Source organism: Ischnura elegans, chromosome 2, assembly GCF_921293095.1.
Source record: "Ischnura elegans chromosome 2, ioIscEleg1.1, whole genome shotgun sequence".
NCBI lineage: Eukaryota > Metazoa > Arthropoda > Insecta > Odonata > Coenagrionidae > Ischnura > Ischnura elegans.
The window spans coordinates 94,081,033-94,102,322 of record NC_060247.1 but is presented as its reverse complement, the minus strand read 5'-3'; the positions used below and the strand labels follow the sequence as shown (position 1 = coordinate 94,102,322).

Genomic DNA, 21,290 nt, shown 5'->3' with positions numbered 1-21,290 from the left:
CCCTGTCATGCAACTAAGTTATTCTTGCTGTGACCCGATTCGTTTTGAGCTCATATTCGAACATTCTCTTGACGTAAATGATACGAAGGCATATTTTTACAGGAAACTGATCATTTCTTCCAATTACTGACCAAGAAAACCTACTCTTCTCCAGTGTAAATGAAGTAAAAGAGCCTCTAAAAGATTTGATACTGAAGCATTTCCCTCTACACTTAACCCTCGCTGGCCAAATATTTAATTTTATCATTAATTTTCGCGATTTTGAAGTTATATAATACGAATTCCTTATTTTCAATGCGCAACTACTTTACAATCATTCCTACCTTGATATAAGCAATGATACTCACCTCAGATTATTAAAATTATTTTTCGTCCAACTGAGGAGCAATAGATAACGTTACAATTTGAAAATCAATAACGCTTAGTAACGTACAATATCGTTTACAGATTAAATTTTCGAACATATTTTGCATAATACTCTATAAATAGGCTTTACTCAATTATATTTGCAATGAAAAGTACTTACGGGCCTAAAAAAGTTATGATTATTAATCGCAGAAAAATATTAAGTGCATCTTTCTCAGTTGTGGAAACCTTGGAAAAGCGCCAGATATAGACGAAAGGTTGTAAACTAGGCAGCAAATCAGCAATATGATAAACGGACAGTACTATTACGAAAAATCGTATGGAAAAATGATATATGATTAATTTCAAAGTCTCGTAAATTTAAGGAGCATCCAATAATTAAGACCATGTGTCTGTAAAGTTTTGGCTTGTAACGCTACAGTATAAAAGTATGGGTTTATCGTAGAAAAACCAAACACTAAGATAGAGAGAATGTGCCATAATTGTGGGTGTAAGAGAGAAGAATGTGACACGATATGATTTAAAAAAACATGTATGGATCAATAAAAGGGAGGAATAGAGAAATTTCGGTTGCAAAGAGGAAGTGTGGAGAGAGGAGAGATACGGAAGGTAATTGAGATGATGCTGAAGAAGTGAAAGGGGTGCGGGCAGGTAAATAAGGGGCGATCCGCCCGAGGCACGTCCATAAATGGTAAGGGGCTAGAATGGCGGATGAAAGGAAAGGAACAGGCTTTATGGATGAGATGAGCGGAGGCGAAGGAGCGAAGGGTGAATATGGGGAAGTGCGTTTTGATGCCTCTCCTCTGAGGGTAGGGAGGATGGGTGGATGGCTAAACCGCCATAATCACCCGAGCACACTTGAATCGCGCAAAAAAACCTCAAATTATTCAAAACGACCCGGGGCTGAGCTCGTAAAAAGGTTGGTTTTTCGAGGGCGCCATATGCGATTGTGGGAGCAAAAATCAGGGAAAATTGCGACCACAACAAAGAGAGGAAATACAGAATATATTAAAAGATTTGACTTATTTAAAACATTTCTTTCCTCCATACAAAGGATTTATATTTCCTAAAATGCCGGTGTAGTATATCATTTTGTAAAAGCTAGAGAAAGTTAGTCGATTACAAAATAATTACCTCAAAATACGTTTTAAATATAATTTCTGATAATTTTTTAGTTAAAATGAGGGCAAGCTTTTGTGCATCACTTCTAAATCAAGTCAAGCTTGTCTTTGTGTAAAAGAGTACCTATGAGTAAATATTCCACAAACTTAGCATCAAAAAGAAGACAACTTTAAAACCTACCACATGGTAAATTTTGAAAAGCTAATTTTGCCGGTAAAGGTGAATGCCAGCAATATCACCTGGTACTTGCAAAATATGCGATAGAAATTAGCATGCAAGAAACATTTAAGGCAGACAAATTTGAAGGCAGGACTAGAAATATCAGTGCCTGAATTTTGTTGTTGAGGATAAATGATTATAAAAAATGCGAGAGTGATTTAAAGGAAACATTTGTTACATCAGGTAATTATTTTCTCCGGATATGTTTAGTAGTCTTTCAAAATATTACAAAAGCGTATTTCAATTAGTTTCACGGCGCGCCGCGGCGTGTTCTACTTCAATCGACTACATGCTACCCTAAAAACCTTCAGCTCAGAATAAATCGCATATTCGTTGGTGTTCACATTTTTGTGGTGGAGTTAAAAAGTGCGATACAGACTACATCATCCTAACGACTCTACCACCAGGGGAAAAGGCACATGCCAAATATCCGATTCATGCAACTTTGCCATAAATATATGTATAACTCGGTTGCTGTCAATTTTTAAATTTATGAGGACAGTGAGGATTTTCAAATAGTTTGAAAAGTAGTAAGACTTCTTATTACCTAACGAGTCACATGTAGGTTCAAACAAACTTGAGGTGACAGTAGTTTTTTTATTATCCTTTCTTCTGGCAACTTCTTATTTTTTTGGATTGAGTTAGCATTTTTTAGTAGTCTTGTGTACAGGTATCCGCTTTATTTAAGTTTTCGCTGCGATTTCAAATAAAATCTTCAAAGTATAACAAAAACGTATTTCACTTAGTGTCACGGCGTGTTCTACTTTAATCGACCTCATCTTTCCCTGAAAATCTTCAGCCCTGAATTCATCGTTTGTATACGGGGTTTTCTGAAGGAGTGAAAAAGTGCGGTGTAGCGTGCGCCGCGAAGTCATCCTAGCGAGACCATCAGCTAGGATGTGCAGCCGTCAACGCCTCTGCGCTGCCTATCACAAATGCAAGGGCGCAACGGGACCAACCCGCTCGCCCGTCTGTCTTCCGACTCGACCCTTCCCAAATGGAAGAACTGCACTCGTAAATATCCAACTCCACGGCCTGCACCCGCGAGTCCATTGTTAAGGTTTCCCGTCAATGTCCTCGTGTGCATCCCAGGTGACGATGCTGGTACTATCGTGGAGCCTGGAACTGTCGAAGCGTCTCGAAACATAGGTAAAAAAAACAAACCAACGAAAAAACGCGTCGCGCGTCTTATGTGATTCAACTCCACGTTAAAAAATTAACATAAGAATATGTGGTAATAAGTAGCTGGGCAACATCCACTTGGTTTCTCTATTATTTTTTTTACTAGGGTGTGTATTATTACGAGCGGATTAAAAACTGATATGCTAATATTTCAATTTCAAATTGAAATATGCACTTCCGAGTCACAGCAGGTATAAATTTATTCATCTCACCATCCACTAGAGAAATGTGGAGTAAATATACAAAAAACCTTTCTCGGTTAGAATGATGACTCATATTCGATCAAAGGAAAAAAGACGAAGAAAAATCCTGAAGAAAATTCATTCGCCATTCATTAGATTCTAGAACATTCGACAAAAATGTATGTGTAGCTCAGATACTGTCAATTTTACAAACTATGGCGGGTAGTGTGGTGATTACGAAATAATTTGGAAGCTAAAACACTAATTACTCCCGAAGAAGTCTCATGTAGTTTCTCAAAGAATCTCAACGTGTCAGTAATTTTTGTATTATATCTTTTGTTCGTGCCACTTCTATTCTTTTATCAACTCAGATTTTTTTTAAAGGAGAAATTATTTCACGTGCGGTTTTCCTAATTTTTTTAAGCTCTCGAAGCTATTTTGAAAAAAATGTCAACCATCCAAATCCTTGAATAAACTTTGTCCTTCAAATATTTTTCTTCTAGAAAATAAATTATTTATTTTTATTATAACGCACTTATGAAGTCAGAAAGGAGAAAGTTTTACGACTCAGCAATTTCTGTATTTACTGATCTTGTTTTGGAAAAACAAAATGTAATTACGAAGCTATTAGAAAGTTGAAGACGAAAACCCATTACAAATTAAGAGCATTTACTGACTTCAATGGTGTCTCTCTGATCGATGAATTACCAATCAATAACAAATGTTCGACCAATGCGATTTAAATTTAGCTTTCTCTTCAACAGTACAAGAACCGATCTCATATCAGTATCACTCTATTTTCCACTCCATAAAGCTAAGAAAGGATATGTCATAATTAATGGCATTACTTCACCTCCCCTCATCTCTCTGATAATCAACATGGTTTTCTTCCGGGTCGCTCATGCATGACCAACTTATCCGTCTTTCAGCATAATGCCATTAACTCCATTAATAATAAATCACAGTTAGACACCATTTTCCTGGATTTTTCCAAAGCTTTTGACTCTATCAATCATAGCCTCCTCCTCCACAAATTAGGTGAACGATTTAATATTTCTGGTAATTTCAAAAGTCTCCTAACTAGCTTCCTCAACAATCGAACTCAAAGGGTTATTCTTTCTGGCTCATCTTCTCCTTGGTCTCCTCTGACATCTGGGGTTCCTCAGGGGAGTGTCCTTGGTCCTTATCTGTTTAACTTGTATATTGATGATCTTGCCTCTTTGCTACCTTCTTCCCAAGCTCAAACTCTCCTTTATGCTGACGATTGTAAATTGTTCAAGGAAATTCAAAAACCATCTGATTGCCAAGACCTACAAGATGCCTTACGTCAGACATCGAATTGGTGTAATGTCTGGAATCTTGCATTAAACCCAGATAAATGTAGTGTGATGTCCATTTCCCTAAAGAAGATAACTCATCAATTTGACTAGAGTATTTTTAATCACTCGCTGAAACGTGTATCAACATCTAAGGACCTAGGCATTATCACTGATGATAAATTAAATTTTTCTCCACACATACAATTCATCAAGTCTAAAGCAATGTCCCTCTTAGGACTCCTGTTCCGTTTCACTGAAATTAAAGACCCCCAGGCACTTCGAACTTTTTTTTCATCTATCATTCTTCCAATTCTTACCTATTCTTGTCCCATTTGGTCTATCTCTTCACAAACCAACCTCTCATCCCTGGACTGTGTCGGCAATTTCTTTGCCAATATAGTAAAAAATAGAATACCGCATTTACGCAACATGTCCACTAATGCTATTCTCTCCTCCCTCTTCATCCCTAATCTCACTACCCATAGGCTCACAGCTGATTTAAAACTTATTTATAAGATTCTCAATTCCACCATCGACTGCCCAGCATTGCTCTCTTTTATCAATTTTAAAGTTCCACCCCGCCCTACCCGTTCTCATCCCCTAATCCACATGCCCATTCCTAGACTTTCACTCACTAAACGTTCGTTTTTCTACCGCATTACTTCTGTGTTGAACTCACTCCCTCCACACATCGACCCCTTTGCACTTCCATTGAAATCCTTCATAAGCCTTTCCCTATCCTATCTGTCACCGAAGTAGTCTGTCACTGCAGTTTCTTGTTGTCCTTTTGTTTTTGTAAATGTAATTATTGTTTTCTACATGTTATATTGCGTCTTCGTCCTCTAATTTATGTATTGTTACCTGGCCACTATAAAATGGCATATGCTGTATGTGGTTATATTTCTTTAAAATAAAATTAAAATAAATAAAATTAAAATAAATAAAATTAAAATTCACCATGTTTCTAGAGTATGGCCAAGGCTACTTGATGGGATTTATCATCCACATATTCTTTAAAAGATAATAATCAGCATTATAGCAAAACATTTTAAGCCCTTTTATATTCTAGAGCTAAAGATAGGACTTAGGCACGTGGCAGTATTTTTCAAAAAACAAAATTCAGTCAAATGTAATGCATTCCCCGCCCATCATATTATAATGCATCATTACCACGAAATATTTTGTTGCGTATAAAATAAATAGGAGGAAAACCAGCAACGGGATAATTTCCGTGACTCATTCCATAGCCGTCGCTAAGTCCCCGTCCCACATTTTAAGACCATATTACACGGACGGCACGATTACGCTCCCTGTACTGCTAGGAGAGATGCTGCAGAACTGCGGGAACATCGCAGGGGGAACACTTACTAAGTCCATTCGAGTGAAGCTGGTGCTTGCTCAAGGATTCCACCGAAGATGAGCAGAGAAGCTTGTTACGGAAGAGCTTCGCTCATGCATACGTCCCCATCAGCATCCTTAAAAGCAGAAACAGCGGGAAAAGCGACGCATAAAAAAGCAAAAAGGTGCTTACGCATTTCGCACTTGCTCAAGGGAATATAATTCATCCGTAAAAATGGATTTTGAAGCCTTTAAAATATGCTTATTCTTTTATTCGAAGGCTAAAGCTGCTTACTATAAACCTTCTGAGCTGATTAGTAGAACTGAGGTAAAAATGGCTTAAAAATCAATCTCAAGTTGGTCATTACGCATAGATTGACAAAAGGCCACTTAACTGGGAAATGATATAAAAAATATTATGTTGATACCCTTGAAGAGCGTTAGGAAATAATAAGTGGAGGAAAAAAAAGGTCTCTAATCCTTTTTACTATGCCTCAAATACTTACAAAGCGCTCAGCAAGGATGGCAAGGAGTTAATGGAGAAAGGCATGCTAGAGGTAGGCTTTTCATTGAATGCTTCAATTTGGATAACGATGGAAATATGCATCGTTAATGTAGGCCGATATGCTGCAAGAGTGGTTTCTGGAGGAAGTTAATGCCATTTAATTATAAGAGGTATTTAAAATATAAAGAGCTGAAATCTATTTAATGCTTACTATCAATTTGATAACTATAGTTCACCACGCTTTATTTGACACATATCTTTACGTTATTCTCCTATGAGCTGAATAATGTACACGTTCTCCCTATCATAACTACTATTTCCATATCATTCCATGTTCCATACATTCCATCCGAGACTATTTTTTGGCAATTTTTATCAGTTCATCAAGTTTCGTAATATATCCGATTGGCACTAAATCTCGATTTGTGTTTCCAAGCCAAGTTTTCTCAATTTTTTTTTCAAACCAAAAATACATTTCAGGACATAAATAAAATTAAGCTGGTATTCATTTTTACCATTATTGTGCCTTTGTAATAAATTTTTCGTGTTCCTATTTTGATTTCCTTTCTGCGTTTTGCTACTAAAATACATTAAAAGATTCCAATTTCTTGAAGTTTGACTTAAAATTGCAGTTAAAGTAATAAAGGTGTCTTAAACATTTTTACACCAATAACATTAGTCGATAAATATTTGTATGATTTTAATATGTGAATAACTCAAGTATGCCTATAGAGCTCCCACAGGCTGAATTATACTCGCACAAACCGGCACAGAAAAAGTTCTTACCCAACATACTAAGAGGATCACTGCTGAGCGCTTTATTAAGAACACTCAGTACTTCGGAATTGAACTTATCTTTATGTATTCTATGAAATCATGAAATCATTATAGGGATTTTTACCATGAATAAATAAATTTTCTTTGAAGATCCTTAAATTCTGACGTATCGTATTTCATACTGGGCTCATTAGCACTCCCTAATAAACTGCAATTATTAGGGTAAGTAATTTTCTATAACTGTCGATATATTCATACATATTATGATTCTCTTGTGTAGTCGCAAATGAAAAATGCCTACATTAGCATTATGCTTCACTAATTCATAAAGCATGGTGAATATAATAATAATCTATATAGTCTTAGGCTCAACTTTGTGGAAGTTCATTCTAACAAATGAAAAGAACAAACTGTGTATTTATCCAATATTTTATTCTCGCGGTACAATTTGTTTCGAGACAGCGGCGTCATCATCAGGTACAAAGGTTACAAGCCTAAATTACGACCTTAAATATCATAAAAATGATGTGATTTCAGTGAGGGCGGAAGAAGGTAAGTGGATTTATCCAGCCACCCTTTCCACTTACCTTCTTCCTCCCCACTGTAACCTTTGTACCTGATGATGACGACGCTGCGTCGAAACAAGTTGTACCGCAAGAATAAAATAGTGGATAAATACATAGTTTGTTTTTTTATTTCTTTGAATATACCAATGAAAACGATACCATCGTTCACTCGGAAAGGGCATCCTATCCTAATTGCACCAAGGGATAGTGAATGAACGTGATTTACACAGTGTGATTATAACACTATCTGTATGATTACCTTTCAAGATTTTGACAAATTTTCTAACCTTGTACAAAATGCAATACTCAGGTACGCAAGGTCAGTTTGAAACATGTAACGGTTATGGATATCCCGGGCCGCGGCGAAATTTTTCGAATGAAATAACAGGATTGTTTACAATTCGTAAATATAATTAAATATTCGCTGATTAAAATATAAACAAATATATTTTATGACGCTTCATACAGAGAATCTTTCGTCAAAATGTGAAGGGGTCCGGTGGAGTCCACTTAAACACCACGGATTATTAAGAAAAAAGTTTAAGTATTTGCAAAATTTCACCAAAATCCGTATTCTATAATCTATTCTATTCTATTCTAAATTCTATAATCACCTCATAATATATTGGATTCGTTAACAACTTATATACCAAGCCTTCGAGACAACTATGCCTACGCAATGAGGACCATATGTTGCAACAATAAAGATTTTAGGGTTTTTTCCCGACTCAGTGTAATTTCATTGCCGAATATCAAATGGTTTTAAAATGACTCATTACGAACGCAATAAACTAACTACGTAATTGAATAGTTTTTTCCTAAAATTCGAAGCTGCAATATTTTATAAATATATAACGCAATTTGTTTATGTTGCCTGTGATTCAGCCTTTTTACTTTTTATACTTAAGTGCCATTCAATTCATTAAAGGAAATCTCAATCAGGAAATTTGGTTCACCCTGACGTATGCCACCAATATCAACGCAATATGTAATGGCACTCCAGAATATAATATTCATTAGTTTTTATTTCTTGAAATAACATTGTTTGTTATTCACATTTGGCCGTTTTTGCACCAATGTCCTCTAATTATATTCTTAATGTATGATAATGGTATTAATTCTAAATAAAGTAAATAATGACTGGTGATATATCTCATAATAGCCATTTAACCAAATATTATGTTCCTAATTTTTAATTCTGTCGAAGCCTTAACATTAACTTCAACATTTATTCATAATATCCTGGCCGCGCATTTATTTCACTTATGTATTAAATATCAGGCAGTCTTAACCTCTCACATTTCTCTCTCAAAAATATGGATAAAATAAAGTAGGGGTAAGAAATTTAGTATAAGTCAACAACGGCGCTTAATCCATTGAAATTTACGAAAAGAAAATATGCTTTTTAGAAAAAACACGCGTATTTTTTTAAATAAGGCTTAGTTTAAAAAATTGAGCACGTTCGAATAAAACAAATTTTTTCTACGACAGTTACCTAGATTCATGGATAAAGGGGGCAAAGGAAGGTGTTACTTTGGTTATTTTTAATATGTGATGCATGATTTTAATATGAAAAAAATGTAATGCTAAGGTTACCTGATATAAAAATTGGAAAGAGAGCTTCAGCAAATCAATGTCAGAATTGTTGACGGATAAAAAGTGTGCACATCTTTCTCCTTCGAAAGGAGCAAAGAAATGCAGATTGATATAAAGCAATGGATGCATAAATAAGCTTCAAATCTCAGGTGAATTAAAAAAATCACGTTTTTTAACCAAAATTTGGGATGGCACACTAATTTAAGCTTCGAGTCACCTAAATCTGGAGAGCATGGTGGGTAGATAGCTGGGCAGATGAGCAAAGGATTCTCCAACAAACCGAGGGGAACTTCTTTAAATTTGTGAGTTTTGAGGATCTGGCTTTCAAAAGTCTGTTCCTTCAGTACCATCACCTATTCAATCTAACTTACGGCTTGAATTACCGATTGAGTAAAAATATATTTTTTATGATGTAATCTTGTGTTGGTGGACGGGTTAAATGGTATACAAATTTGCTGATATAAATTAATAATTCTCTAGTATCTTAAAATATGTTACAAAGTTTAAGTCTATTTATTATTTTATCGCCAAAGTGACGTTGATTGAACTATATACGCCGACGTGTCGCCGGGCCGCAGCTGCAATCTTCTAAGTCGCGTAGCAACCGTACGGATGGTAGCAAATCATTTCTCTTGAACATGACGGATGAAAGGAAGCCAGCTGGTCTCGACGTGGTGAGACATCACTCTCCATATGAATTCCGCCCTCTTCACGGCCTCTGGAGCTTGTCTGCCGAGTGACAGAACCCTATTTCATCCGCGTGTCGTTTAATTAAACTGAGCGAAAGAATTAGAGGCGTTTAATATCAATTCCATGATGAAACCCACCTACTCTAGTCTATTATAACCATTGCTTAAGTTATTTTGGTGTTATACCACATTTCTGAGTCATTCAGGAGCCACATAGAAAACTATCGAGCTCAAATCCTGCGTAATGTCGTTAGACGTTCCAACAAAAAACCCTCGCCAAAGTGGCCAAGAGATAGAATGATGGTTGAATGAATTCATTCTTTCAAAGAGGACTGAAAGACGATTGTATGAACCTAATATAGCCTTAAGAGAGGATGTATTTCATGCAAAAATAACTCTCGTTGTTAATAGAGGGATTAGTCTCTCATTGCTGCCAGCAAGTAAGAGTTTTTCAAGGAATTCCTCGAGAAAATGGAGTATTAACTGGCTCTTGAACCGTTGTGGCAAGAATAACACATAGAAAGGAAACCCGACTAGACATTTTAAATTATTATTCACCGAGATCATATGAAATCACAAGTGATTGGCGTAATGTAGTAGGCGTAATATAGTTTAATAAGGTTATAGTTAAAGGAATTATGGTGCCATAAAAATAAAAGCCCACGTGCAATACAGTAAATTACACTTGAAATTGAATCCCACAGAGGAAATAAATACTCCGTGCCTACTCTTAATAAGTAGCACAGATAAATTTGCATGGCCTGAAAGCAGCTGAAGGATCTCTCATTCAGAAAAAAATTAAAGAAAGCTAGTTTACTTAGGTAAGTATTATCCTTATGCTGAAATTAATGGAACTATGTTGCCGTCTTCGAGGATAAAACTACACCAGAAAGATGAAACAACTCACCAAGGCTTGCTATCAAATGAGCGATACCATCAACTACTACCATGAAGGATATACATAGGAAAGCTATCTTATGCGTAAGACAAAAGGTAAGCAGAAATTATATATGATCGGCTTTTAATCTTCTATTAAAAAGTATATTTGACTAAAACTTTCATTTATATAAGTCATATATATTAAGCGATAATTAAATCACGTATTATATCATACAAATTAAGGATTCTGAGCGAACTGAATAATACTTAAAACATTAGGATTTGTAATCGGCTCTTTTGCTATAACCAACAAATTCTTCCCAATAATTTTACCACTGTCCTAACTTGCACAATATTACTAATAAACGTAGATCATATAAATTAAAAGTATTCTTTATGAAAACTTTAGATACCTATTCATTACTGATCTGTAATTAGGGAAAAGTGGTAAAACAATTGAATTTTATAATGCTTTTTTACTTCGAAATTGTCTTAAATAGATGAAATGGGCAGTACATGCCTAATAACATTCCTTATAATGAAACTGTCACAGTAAAAAATGATTGAAAAGTATCTGTACTGAGAATATTCGTGGAAATTCGTTATAAGAATTTGCAGTAAAATTAGACGTGTGATTTATCTTCCCTTCCCTGGCAATTTATTCAGCTAAATATTTGCTAACTAGGATCAAGTTGATGTGAGAAAAAAACTGTTACCGGTTGGAGGAGCGATATATTATCCGGATCTCCGAACCTACCCGTGGCAAATTATATATCTCAGTTGAATTTAGTCCCGCAATCTTACCGTAAGCAAAGAAGTTTTATAATCATGAAAGACGCAGTACAGATAACTACAGATCCATCGCTCACGAACAGCGAACTCTACTCCAGCGCACAAGTGTTTCAACTCAAGGAAGGAGAAGGTGGTTGTCGTGAGTAATGCTGGCCTTGTTTAAAGTCATATTCCGTGGGTGCTTCTGAAGGAATAATGAGGACATGGAGGGCCCGTGTATCACCTGGCCCCTTAAACGACAGTCGAGGGGAATTTCGGCTCGAGCGAAAATGGGCGCAGCTGGGAAAGTCATAAAATTAAGTTAAGTCGCAAAAGTTAGTCTTAACACGAAGCGGATAAAAAGCAAACTTGAGCCTTCAATTTTAATTCTGCTAAATGAAGTTATTAATGAGCTCTCTCTCTTTCTCCCCTCTCGCACTCACAGTTGCCAAACTTTCACGAGCGATATGTCTTTGTTACGACACAAGGTTGAAGGTTTGGTGGGAGTGGGTGGTGTGGGGGAGGAAATGAAGTTTCGTTCGAAAGGTAGCTGCGATGAAAGAAGAAAACGAAGAGAAGAAATGAGGAAAAGATGACTCCGTCTCTGATCATCATCTAAAAATTTTTGGAACATAATTTACCAAATATAACATACAATTAACATTTACAATCACTCATTTCTCACACCCACTGGTCTCTGGTAAAAGACAGTGCGATGTTTACGAATTCTACTGAATTTAGAGTAAAATCTAACACCGTGAGATAATTTCCCTTGAAAATGGGAAGCAAGTGGTTTACCGAAGTGACGGTGAAAAATAGGCCAATAACTTGGCGAAAAGCCCGAAAAGAATTCCAAAATATTGTTAACCGAGACAAACCTACATTAATCCGTTAATTTTGCGTCAATAAACGGATTTATACCATAATCGCGTGTATTTTTATCTACAAATAAACTTTAAATATATTTCATGACTAAGTACTTACTGCTCTTTTTGTCTTGAAGTTGCAGCAGCTTTACATGATATTTGATAATTTTTTCACAATAACTTACAAAATGCGCTTAATATACAATTAATAATTGCAATAACACGTTTCACATATCCATTAGTCTTTGGTACAATAATGTATGGTATTTATTCTTTAATGTTACCTCTCAATAAGTTTTTCTATCAAAATCGCGTGTATTGTTTATGTACCAACCAATATTCAATGTATTTTGTTACTGAGTGCCTAGTGCTCGATCATTCCTGGGAGATTGAATAGATTTACTTGGTGTAGAATATCATAATCATAATAAGTAAAATATATGATAAATCAGAATATATAGTAAATCATACATTTCAGAAAACTGCTTAGGTATAAAGATTTATGGAATATATCAGCTAGAACAGACACAATAACTTGCAGTTTTATTCTCCAGAAAATGTTAATGCAATCGATTGCTATCAATTTTTTCAATTTGATCATGTTTTCGGGTAAGTTCCGTAGAAAAGACTGCCATTCAAAAAAGTAGCACCTATATCACAAACTGTGCGAGTGTTCTTAATGATTTGTCTAATACGAGGTTTGTGCTTTGTTAAGATTTGTATCGTACACAAGCAGGAATACCACAGATACACATTTTAAAATGCTATTCACGAATTTCAGCCGTATCTGCAATTCAATTCTTTCGTATAAGTTGTTTTTTTAGTAAATATTTGTTTTCACTTTTCCTATGGCTTCTGTCAATCGTGAAAGGTCATGAATATCCAGCTCGCATGGCGTACTCATGAGTTTATCGTAATTGTGTTAGGCACAGACGCAGCACAAATTAAATAACTGTATGAATCCGTGCTTTCAGCGAGAATCTAAATTTTTACCTAAGTTTTGCTTATACCTCCCTATTTCATTTCCCTTTTACCTACCATGTGTAGTGGACGTGACCAGCTGAATCAAATCATTTTAATATGCATATTCAAGTTAACGCTGATCGAATATGCTGGCCTATGATTCTATTTTATCATTGTCTCATCGTGGGACGTATCTGTGGGTAAATCCGAGTGAACAACTTCAGCAATAGTTTAGAAAATGAAAGGATTGATTATGAGTTATAATTTGGTACACGTATTGTCAAATTAATTAATCTTTCAGCCAATTTTGAATCCAAAGCTAAAGTATGTAATAACAAATTTGCACTCTAAAAATGAAAAGGCTTTGTAGTGTCGCAGCCTAATTGCAATTTAGTAGAATTTGGGAACGATGAATGAGATCGTATCATGAGTAATAAATATAATTACTTGATTCCACTTTTTTCTATCCCTTTGCTACATATATTATAAAACTTACCCACAATTTAGTGAAAATTTCAGAAAATTTCCGTCACTGTACAGATACTAACTAGCATGAAGCATGTTTCGAAGATATAAAGATAGAATTAAATTGCTGGTGGCAAGGCTGTAAATAATAGGGAACTTTCAAGAGTACTGAATATTCCCCTCTTTTCAAATCGTGCTAATTCATGTTCCCTTATTACTTGTGCCAGAAAAAAAATAGTCTGCAATTGAACACTCTGGTGTATGTTATTTTTCAACTTTCTTCAACAGTCTTGTTTGTTAAGCTTGAAATTGATAATTTTTCAATCCGAGTTAATTGGAAAATTCTCGTTAATAATGCCTAAGTTAATTGTTTTCCATCATTTTAGTCCTTCTATTTGTCTTGGTATCCCCCAGTTGGAGAATGGTAGCCACGTTGGCAGAGGGCTTGACTGCAGTTCGAGGGGTCCCACGTGCAAATCCCAGGTGATGTCCCCGGACACCCCCGAAATAAAATAATTGTAATGCGAGGTGGCCTAGGGAAAGGAACAAGCCCTGAACGTATGATATCACACGCCCATCACGCTAAGTGCGCGGTAAACTGTACCATCACCTATACCAGTGGCGTAGCTAGGAACATGATCTGAGAAATCTGGGAAATGGGTGGATGATCTAGGGGGAGAACCCTCACCCCATTTTTCCAGGCCCCCGAGGGAGCCGGGAAAATTTTTCAAAAAAGTAAGGAATTTTTAAAAAGGCCGGTAAAAAAATGAAAAAAACATGCCTGGAAATACATTTTACATCATTTTGCCATTTAATATTCGAGTTTCTTTAGTAATTCCGAGGGTAATCATCACATCACGGGAAACATTTCTCTGAGGCTTTAGGAGGGGGGGATCTATCTTCTTATCCCCACCCCATACCTACGCAACTGACCTAGCTTAACCTTCGGATTGAATCTTTGAGTGAATATATATTGAAATATTAAAAAAATTGTAATTACACATAAATTTAAATTCTTCACGACCTAGGTTTTGACGTGGCATGTCATCATTTGGTACATTTGCATCAAAGACAGAGAATAAACAGTCACACAAATACACATATTCAAAAAATAAAAAAAACAACGGTCTGTCGTATGGTTCATGCTGATTTCATTTTGTTCAGTCGATTCCATGAAGTCACGCCCGAGACTAAGAATTATATAGAATGAGTGAGTGAGTGATCCATCAGTGTCATAAGCATTTTCTAATTCCAGAAGTGGCTTTTTAAATACTGAGAACCTCTTTCCAATAACCAGATGCATTAATTAGTAACTTATTCAGAATATAGCGAAGGCGTATGGTGCATTAAACGTTATTTAGGCAAATGTCTTCTCTAAATATCACTTATTTGAACTGCTTTACTGTCACATGAAAAAGCGTAGTTGAAATAAGCCTAAAAACGTGATGTATAGTGGTCCGGGCAAGAAAAATAGCGCTGGTAAGAAGAATAAGCGGTTTTTTCACATATCGCTAATAGATGGCGTTACGATAGGCGTAGACCAGCTGATCATTTTGCTGACGACATAACAGTTAAAAGAAACCAATACAGACGCGAGTTTTTCATCATAGGGAATAAGAATGACTTTCGCTGTTTTCTTACGGTTTTCGCTATGTTTTGTACGTATTTTTTTGCACTAATTACAAGTGATCAATCATACTTTTCTTCGACGGGAAGTTTCTTTAAGTTTCATTTGTGACTGTGAACTTCCACTGACCGCCAAAGATATCTGAAATTTTAATGCATCTTACTATTATTGTGGCTTCGGGCAAGAAGGAAATGGGCAAAATCGATAGGTACTCGTTTTGAAGAAGAAACACAACTTTGATGTGACTGCCATAAATAACATCGACAAACAGGTGTGAGGAGCAGCACAATTACTACCATCAGTAGGATTATCTATCAAAAGCAAAAGCCAACTTACAGCAGTGAGCAGGCATAAAGAGTCCACTAATCACTATTAGTTGCTTCTGCAATGCAGCCGGTTGCTTTTTTATTACGATTTTCGCAAAGGTTTTCACATTTTTTACACCAATTGCCTTTAGGGAAAAAAATGACGGTCAACACCAGCACCTTCGGCAATATTCATATCACCTTAAATCAGACCCATACTAGCTATGGTCGCTCCCAAGACAAACCGTAAACTCAAGAGGAAACAATCAGAGATATTGACGTCAACTCCTGTTAAAGCTTAGGAGGCTAAAAATTATGATAAATTTAAAAACTAATAGACAAAGATAACTGAATTATCAGGACCCAGCAGTTAGCAGAACACAGAGAAACTTAAGGGTAAAAATGCCATATCACATTTCTTTTTCATAGTGTGAATTGAAAAATACAATGAGAGGATTATCGAAGACTGGATATAGTGCAGCCAGAACCAAGGATTGTCACACGATAACTACACATCATATGCAGGAGAGGACAGCTACCACTGAAATGATTGTCAAGACTTACAGAAAAAGTTACCGTTTAAGTTCCCATTTTTATAATAACTCTGTCCAAAGTTTGTGAAACAAAGTAATGATTCATAATTAATGAAGTTCTGTTGATCATATATTTGTACCTTTTCATCAACACTTTCCCTTAGCATATGTGTATTACCTGGACATCCCCTATATCTAATATTGTTATAAGATGTTATTAGTAACATAATGATGTTAAACCATAAGAACACCTGTCGAAAGAATCGTCATATAAATAGGTCTATGACCATAAAATAGCAGAAATCTATTTAAATGATAGTAAAGCCCGCCACGGATGTTGTACGTGTTTTGCAAAGGTGATATATCCCTACCTGTCCTTTCAGAGTTCCTGGCATGGCACCCGAATGCATTGATATTTGGACTTCAATGACTTTGGGCTGAATGCCACATCAGAGTGAAAGGTCAAATATCATTTGACATATAAATATCATGACATGAGAAAACCATCCCGAATCGATGAAAATGGTTTTTTGTTTCCATTTTGCAAGAAAAAGGCACCTACATTCCAAACTTGCCCATTTATAAAGGTTTGATCATTTATTTTTACCTAACTACGCTACCTAATATTTTGCTAGATATTTGTCTCTGTGGATAATAATATCCAATTTGAACGAGGAAATTGGGAGAGTAGCTGAATTTTATTAGTGAAATTTTATATTTAAGTTATTTTAATGGTTTCTCACGCATCCTGTAGAGTACATTATATTTAGGCCGAAATCTCATATTTAATTCTCTATAAACTTCCTCATCATTGATTTAATACCATCATATAATTTTTGCAAGAAGGTTTCCATTGTTCCAGAATATTATCAACTCACTGAACTGAAAAAGAGCACTGAAAAAAGGTTGGTAATAGTAAGTAGAAGCAGTAAGCGGACAGTAAGTGATGTGAATAATATGCACTCTCTTGCTTATAGACATAACAATTTCCTTTGTATTCTTTTAAGCATCCAAAAAAAATATATTATTTCGAAAAACTCTATCTTTCAATTAAGCGTATACCGCAGATAGTGTGTTACCCTTATTTTATATGTTGCTCCCATTCCGTTATTTTTCCTTGAAATCGTTTTTACAAGTTGAAAAGCTATAAGGTAGGACATGAACCTGTAGTCAACAGTGACATTTCTCAATATTTTCTGAATACGGCGACCGCGGGTGGAAGACTAACACTAAAGTGATAATATTCACTTATATAATTATTTTAATCCATATGAATTTCCGTGAGAAAAAATTGCGAATTGCGAAGGTTTTGCGAAAACCTGCGTAAAAATACGACTGCCATGGGAAATCAGGTACCTGAATAGCGCAGCGCTCTCTGGAGTGACCCGGAACGTTCCGTGGTTCGATTCCTGGCCAAGGAGACTTTTTTCCGACGGCAATTTATGTGAATTTCGCCGTTCGCCCGGAGTGATTGAAGTACAACACGAAAATTCATCATGTTTGCCATTTGCGCACTCAATATTGAATGTGGTCTTATGGATTTGAATCCACCATTTAGTTAGCCGCAGAATCCGCAGTTATGTAAGCATGTGGCAAGTTGAGTCTGCATAAAATAAATATTATGCTGAATATTTTGTCATTGACACTAGTTTATTTCTCAGTTTTCTAAATATGTTTGGTATCCTTGAAAACTGTAGTTTCAAATCTGCTACATACTCCATTCCACAATTCAAAAATAATTATATTAGATAATGTATGCATAGAAGAGCGGTGAAAAGCAGGGGATTAAGGCTGGGTAGGTGCAACTAATACAGGGGTGTGTGGGGGTATGGAATATCCACCAGGATAAGCGGTAGGTGCGAGATTAAAAAATTGCGGAATTTTAAGATAAATTGTTCAAAATAATGACTTTAATGGTTTTCTAAGGGATATTTTATTAATCCTTTCACTATTCTATTTGTGATATCAATCCAAATAATTAAAATGGATTAAACTTAAATATTTCTCTGAGCTCTGAGGAGGGTTTTAACCCCCAAAACCCCCAAAACCCCCGACACTGGTCAGCTGCGCCACTGGTGAAAAGTAAACATATCCATCTGTCAGCTGAGCATACTTTGTGTGAACCAGGACACGACATCAGCTCGGAAGACACATAAGTCATCACCAGAGAATCCCGATATTTTCCGAGGATCATCCGAGAGGCGATTGAAATACCTAAAAAGCCTTATAATTTCAATCGAGAGGATAGATACTAACCCCACAGTGCGTGGAAGAGACTCATCGCCCCATACCCCAATGCTGTTGGTCCTAAGGCGACCGATCAGCAACAACATACACCACCGGGATGCCTATATAACGGCGGTCAAAACACGGTATCAAGCAATTCTACCGGAAGACACTTTAGCCCGGTCAAAATAGACATTGACCCTTGCATAAATTGCCAACAAGATGAAAATTTGCATGAACCTCAAGGATACCACTCTAATGAAATCCTGAAAAGTCCCCATCGATCCCCGTGTGTGCAAAAAATTTTATTCAAGGCCAAAGGTCACAAAAATGAGTTTTTTGCATTTTTTGGCCAAACGGTTAGTTTTATGATAAAAAATTTTCAGATCAAAATTGTAGATTAGAAAATTATCTACAAAATTTTTATTTCTATTTTTTTTATAAGATTTACCGTTTCTGAGAAAAAGCCTTTCGAATGTAGGCTGGAGCTGTACTCTCCGTAAAATGTTTGACTATATTGTTGCGTTCTCCGAACATTATTGGAACATTATTCATTATTATTTAAAAGGTTTTTCTCATAAACGATAAATCTTAGAGAAAAAATAGAATGACAATTTTGTAGATAATTTTATGATCTCCAATTTTGATCAGAGCAATTTTATCGTAAAGCTAACCGTTTGGCCAAAAAATGCAAAAAACTCATTTTTGTGACCTTTGACCTTGAATAAAATTTTTTACACAGACGGGATCGATGGGGACTTTTCAGGATTTCATTAGAGTGGTATCCTTGATGTTCATGCAAATTTTCAGCTTGTTGGCAATTTATGCAAGGGTACCCCTATTTTTTGGGCTAATTTGACCGGGCTACTTGCTGGAATGCAGGGGAAACTGTTGTCTCCATCACAACGACGACGCAGTGAAACCCGAAAAATGCCGCCTTCGCACCAATAACCATATTATTTGTAGGTAACTAAACTTTCAACTCTTGAACCTTAAATTTAAGTTGCCTACTGCTTGCCTCTGAATCAAAATGTCAGTCTTACATCTGTCACTTCAGTTTGAAGTCTCTCCGTAACTTTTTTTTTCACTAGCACACAATTAGGTAGATATTTATCTAACTAATTAAATTGGAGTGACTTCAGTTGTTATAATAACTTATACAAAAACAGATAAGTTAATTAAATGTTCTTTCAAGCACATCTATAACCGGGACTAATTCTGGAAATCAATTATAATGGACTTACGGTGATTTTAATATCATTAGAAAATACTCCGACCTTGATGCAGGTTACTTTTAAAGAGAAATTTAGCTGACTATCAATTATTGGATTCCGTAAATTAAGCTACACCATTTCAATTTGCTAGGAAGTAACCTACGCTCATTTTTTAATTTTTAACTGCATAATTACGCCAAGGAGGAACACGTAATAGCCTAGCAAATTGAGTGCTTGGTTCGCAAAAAAAACAAACGAAGGGTCAAAGGTTCTAATCCCGGGTGAATCCTTCGGACACCTCCATCCTCGAAATTGAGGTAGCCCTAGGGAAAAGAACTGGCTCCCTTACAGTCTATCTTTGAAATTCACACACCACCGGTAATCTATCCAGAGAAGAGTCCTCGATTCCCGGTTTTGCGTTGTAATAGCTAATTGGTGCTGAACGTTCTGTTCAGAGGATGTGATCTGAATCAATCATCAGAAAGAATTATAGAGTGAGTTTTGCAAAGTTCCTTCAAGTTCTTGAAAAAGACACTTATTTTTGGGCTTTCCTGCAGGTCTCCGGAAGAGCAGAAAATACTTTGGACATTCCTCAGTCGTATTTACACGATATATTTACCTATGCAAGTACCTGCTGGACCAATGAGTGGATTGATACACGATATTAAGGAGGGGCTATTTCCTGGACATGCCTTTGAGCAATTTTGGGTGTTTACACGGTACTGCTTTCATAGTGTATGAACCTACGAATCTACTTCACGGTTAAATGCATTGTCTAAACCTGTATTCAGAATTGAGGCGGGGAAACAAACTATCTTTTACATACGAACACCACCGCCAAATTTTCAATACTCTTTTATTAAGCTCTTGCGAACAAGACTTAAGGATTTGAGGAACATTGGTGAATATAATCTTTAAAAAAATAATCGCCGATCGAACTTTGTGACCACTTTTGAATCTAAGATTTGGGCAAAGTGGGGGGGGAAGGTTGAGGTTGGCAGAGACCCACCACCCGTCAAGAGAGAATGGATCCTAGCTGTCTCCCACTCACTATGCCTCGGGGGGCCTTCACTCTGGCACGGGGGCGGACTACCATCTTCCCTCGTCGCAGAGTGCGTCTCCCAACGGAGAAGGGGCAGTGCGGTAGGCGGGGACATAGCGATGCCTCTCCCATTGGCTGGCAGTCGTCTTCCGAAGAACCCCCTGCCCTTTCGCAGTCAGCCACTCTCTCCCTCTCTCTCTCTCTCTCCTTGCAAGGGCAGAGCGACTAGAGGGCGACACGGTGGGGGAGGAGGGAAGGCATTTAGGTCCTTAATTAGCAAAGTGTGGCTTTGTGTGTGCAGGAGTGAGTGTTGGGGTGTGCTCCAGGTAGGCAGAAGTCCAGGGAGTGGGGGTAGAGAGCTGATCCCAGCCCTATTTAAGAGCGAAACTGGAATTAGGCGTCAGGAAATCCCGGAGTGATCCCTTCCGAGGAACCGGCGGAATCCTTAATGAATAATAGAGACGGGGTTGAGTTTCAGAAGCCATCTCCTCGGGTGGTGTAGAGAGGCGGCTACGCGAGCGATGAAGGAACGGATTTC

At 36.6% G+C, this 21,290-nt stretch overlaps 1 protein-coding gene across 1 annotated transcript in view; it reads right to left on the bottom strand.

Moving 5' to 3' along the window:
* The window catches only part of LOC124153212 (hapless 2-like), a 97,350-nt gene extending 76,483 nt beyond the window's left edge, over positions 1 to 20,867 (bottom strand). The window contains exon 1 of the mRNA XM_046526312.1: positions 20,762 to 20,867. Within this exon, the coding sequence (XP_046382268.1) occupies positions 20,762 to 20,867 (106 nt within the window). The remainder of the gene's footprint in view (positions 1 to 20,761) is intronic.
* Between the last annotated feature and the right edge of the window lie 423 nt (positions 20,868 to 21,290).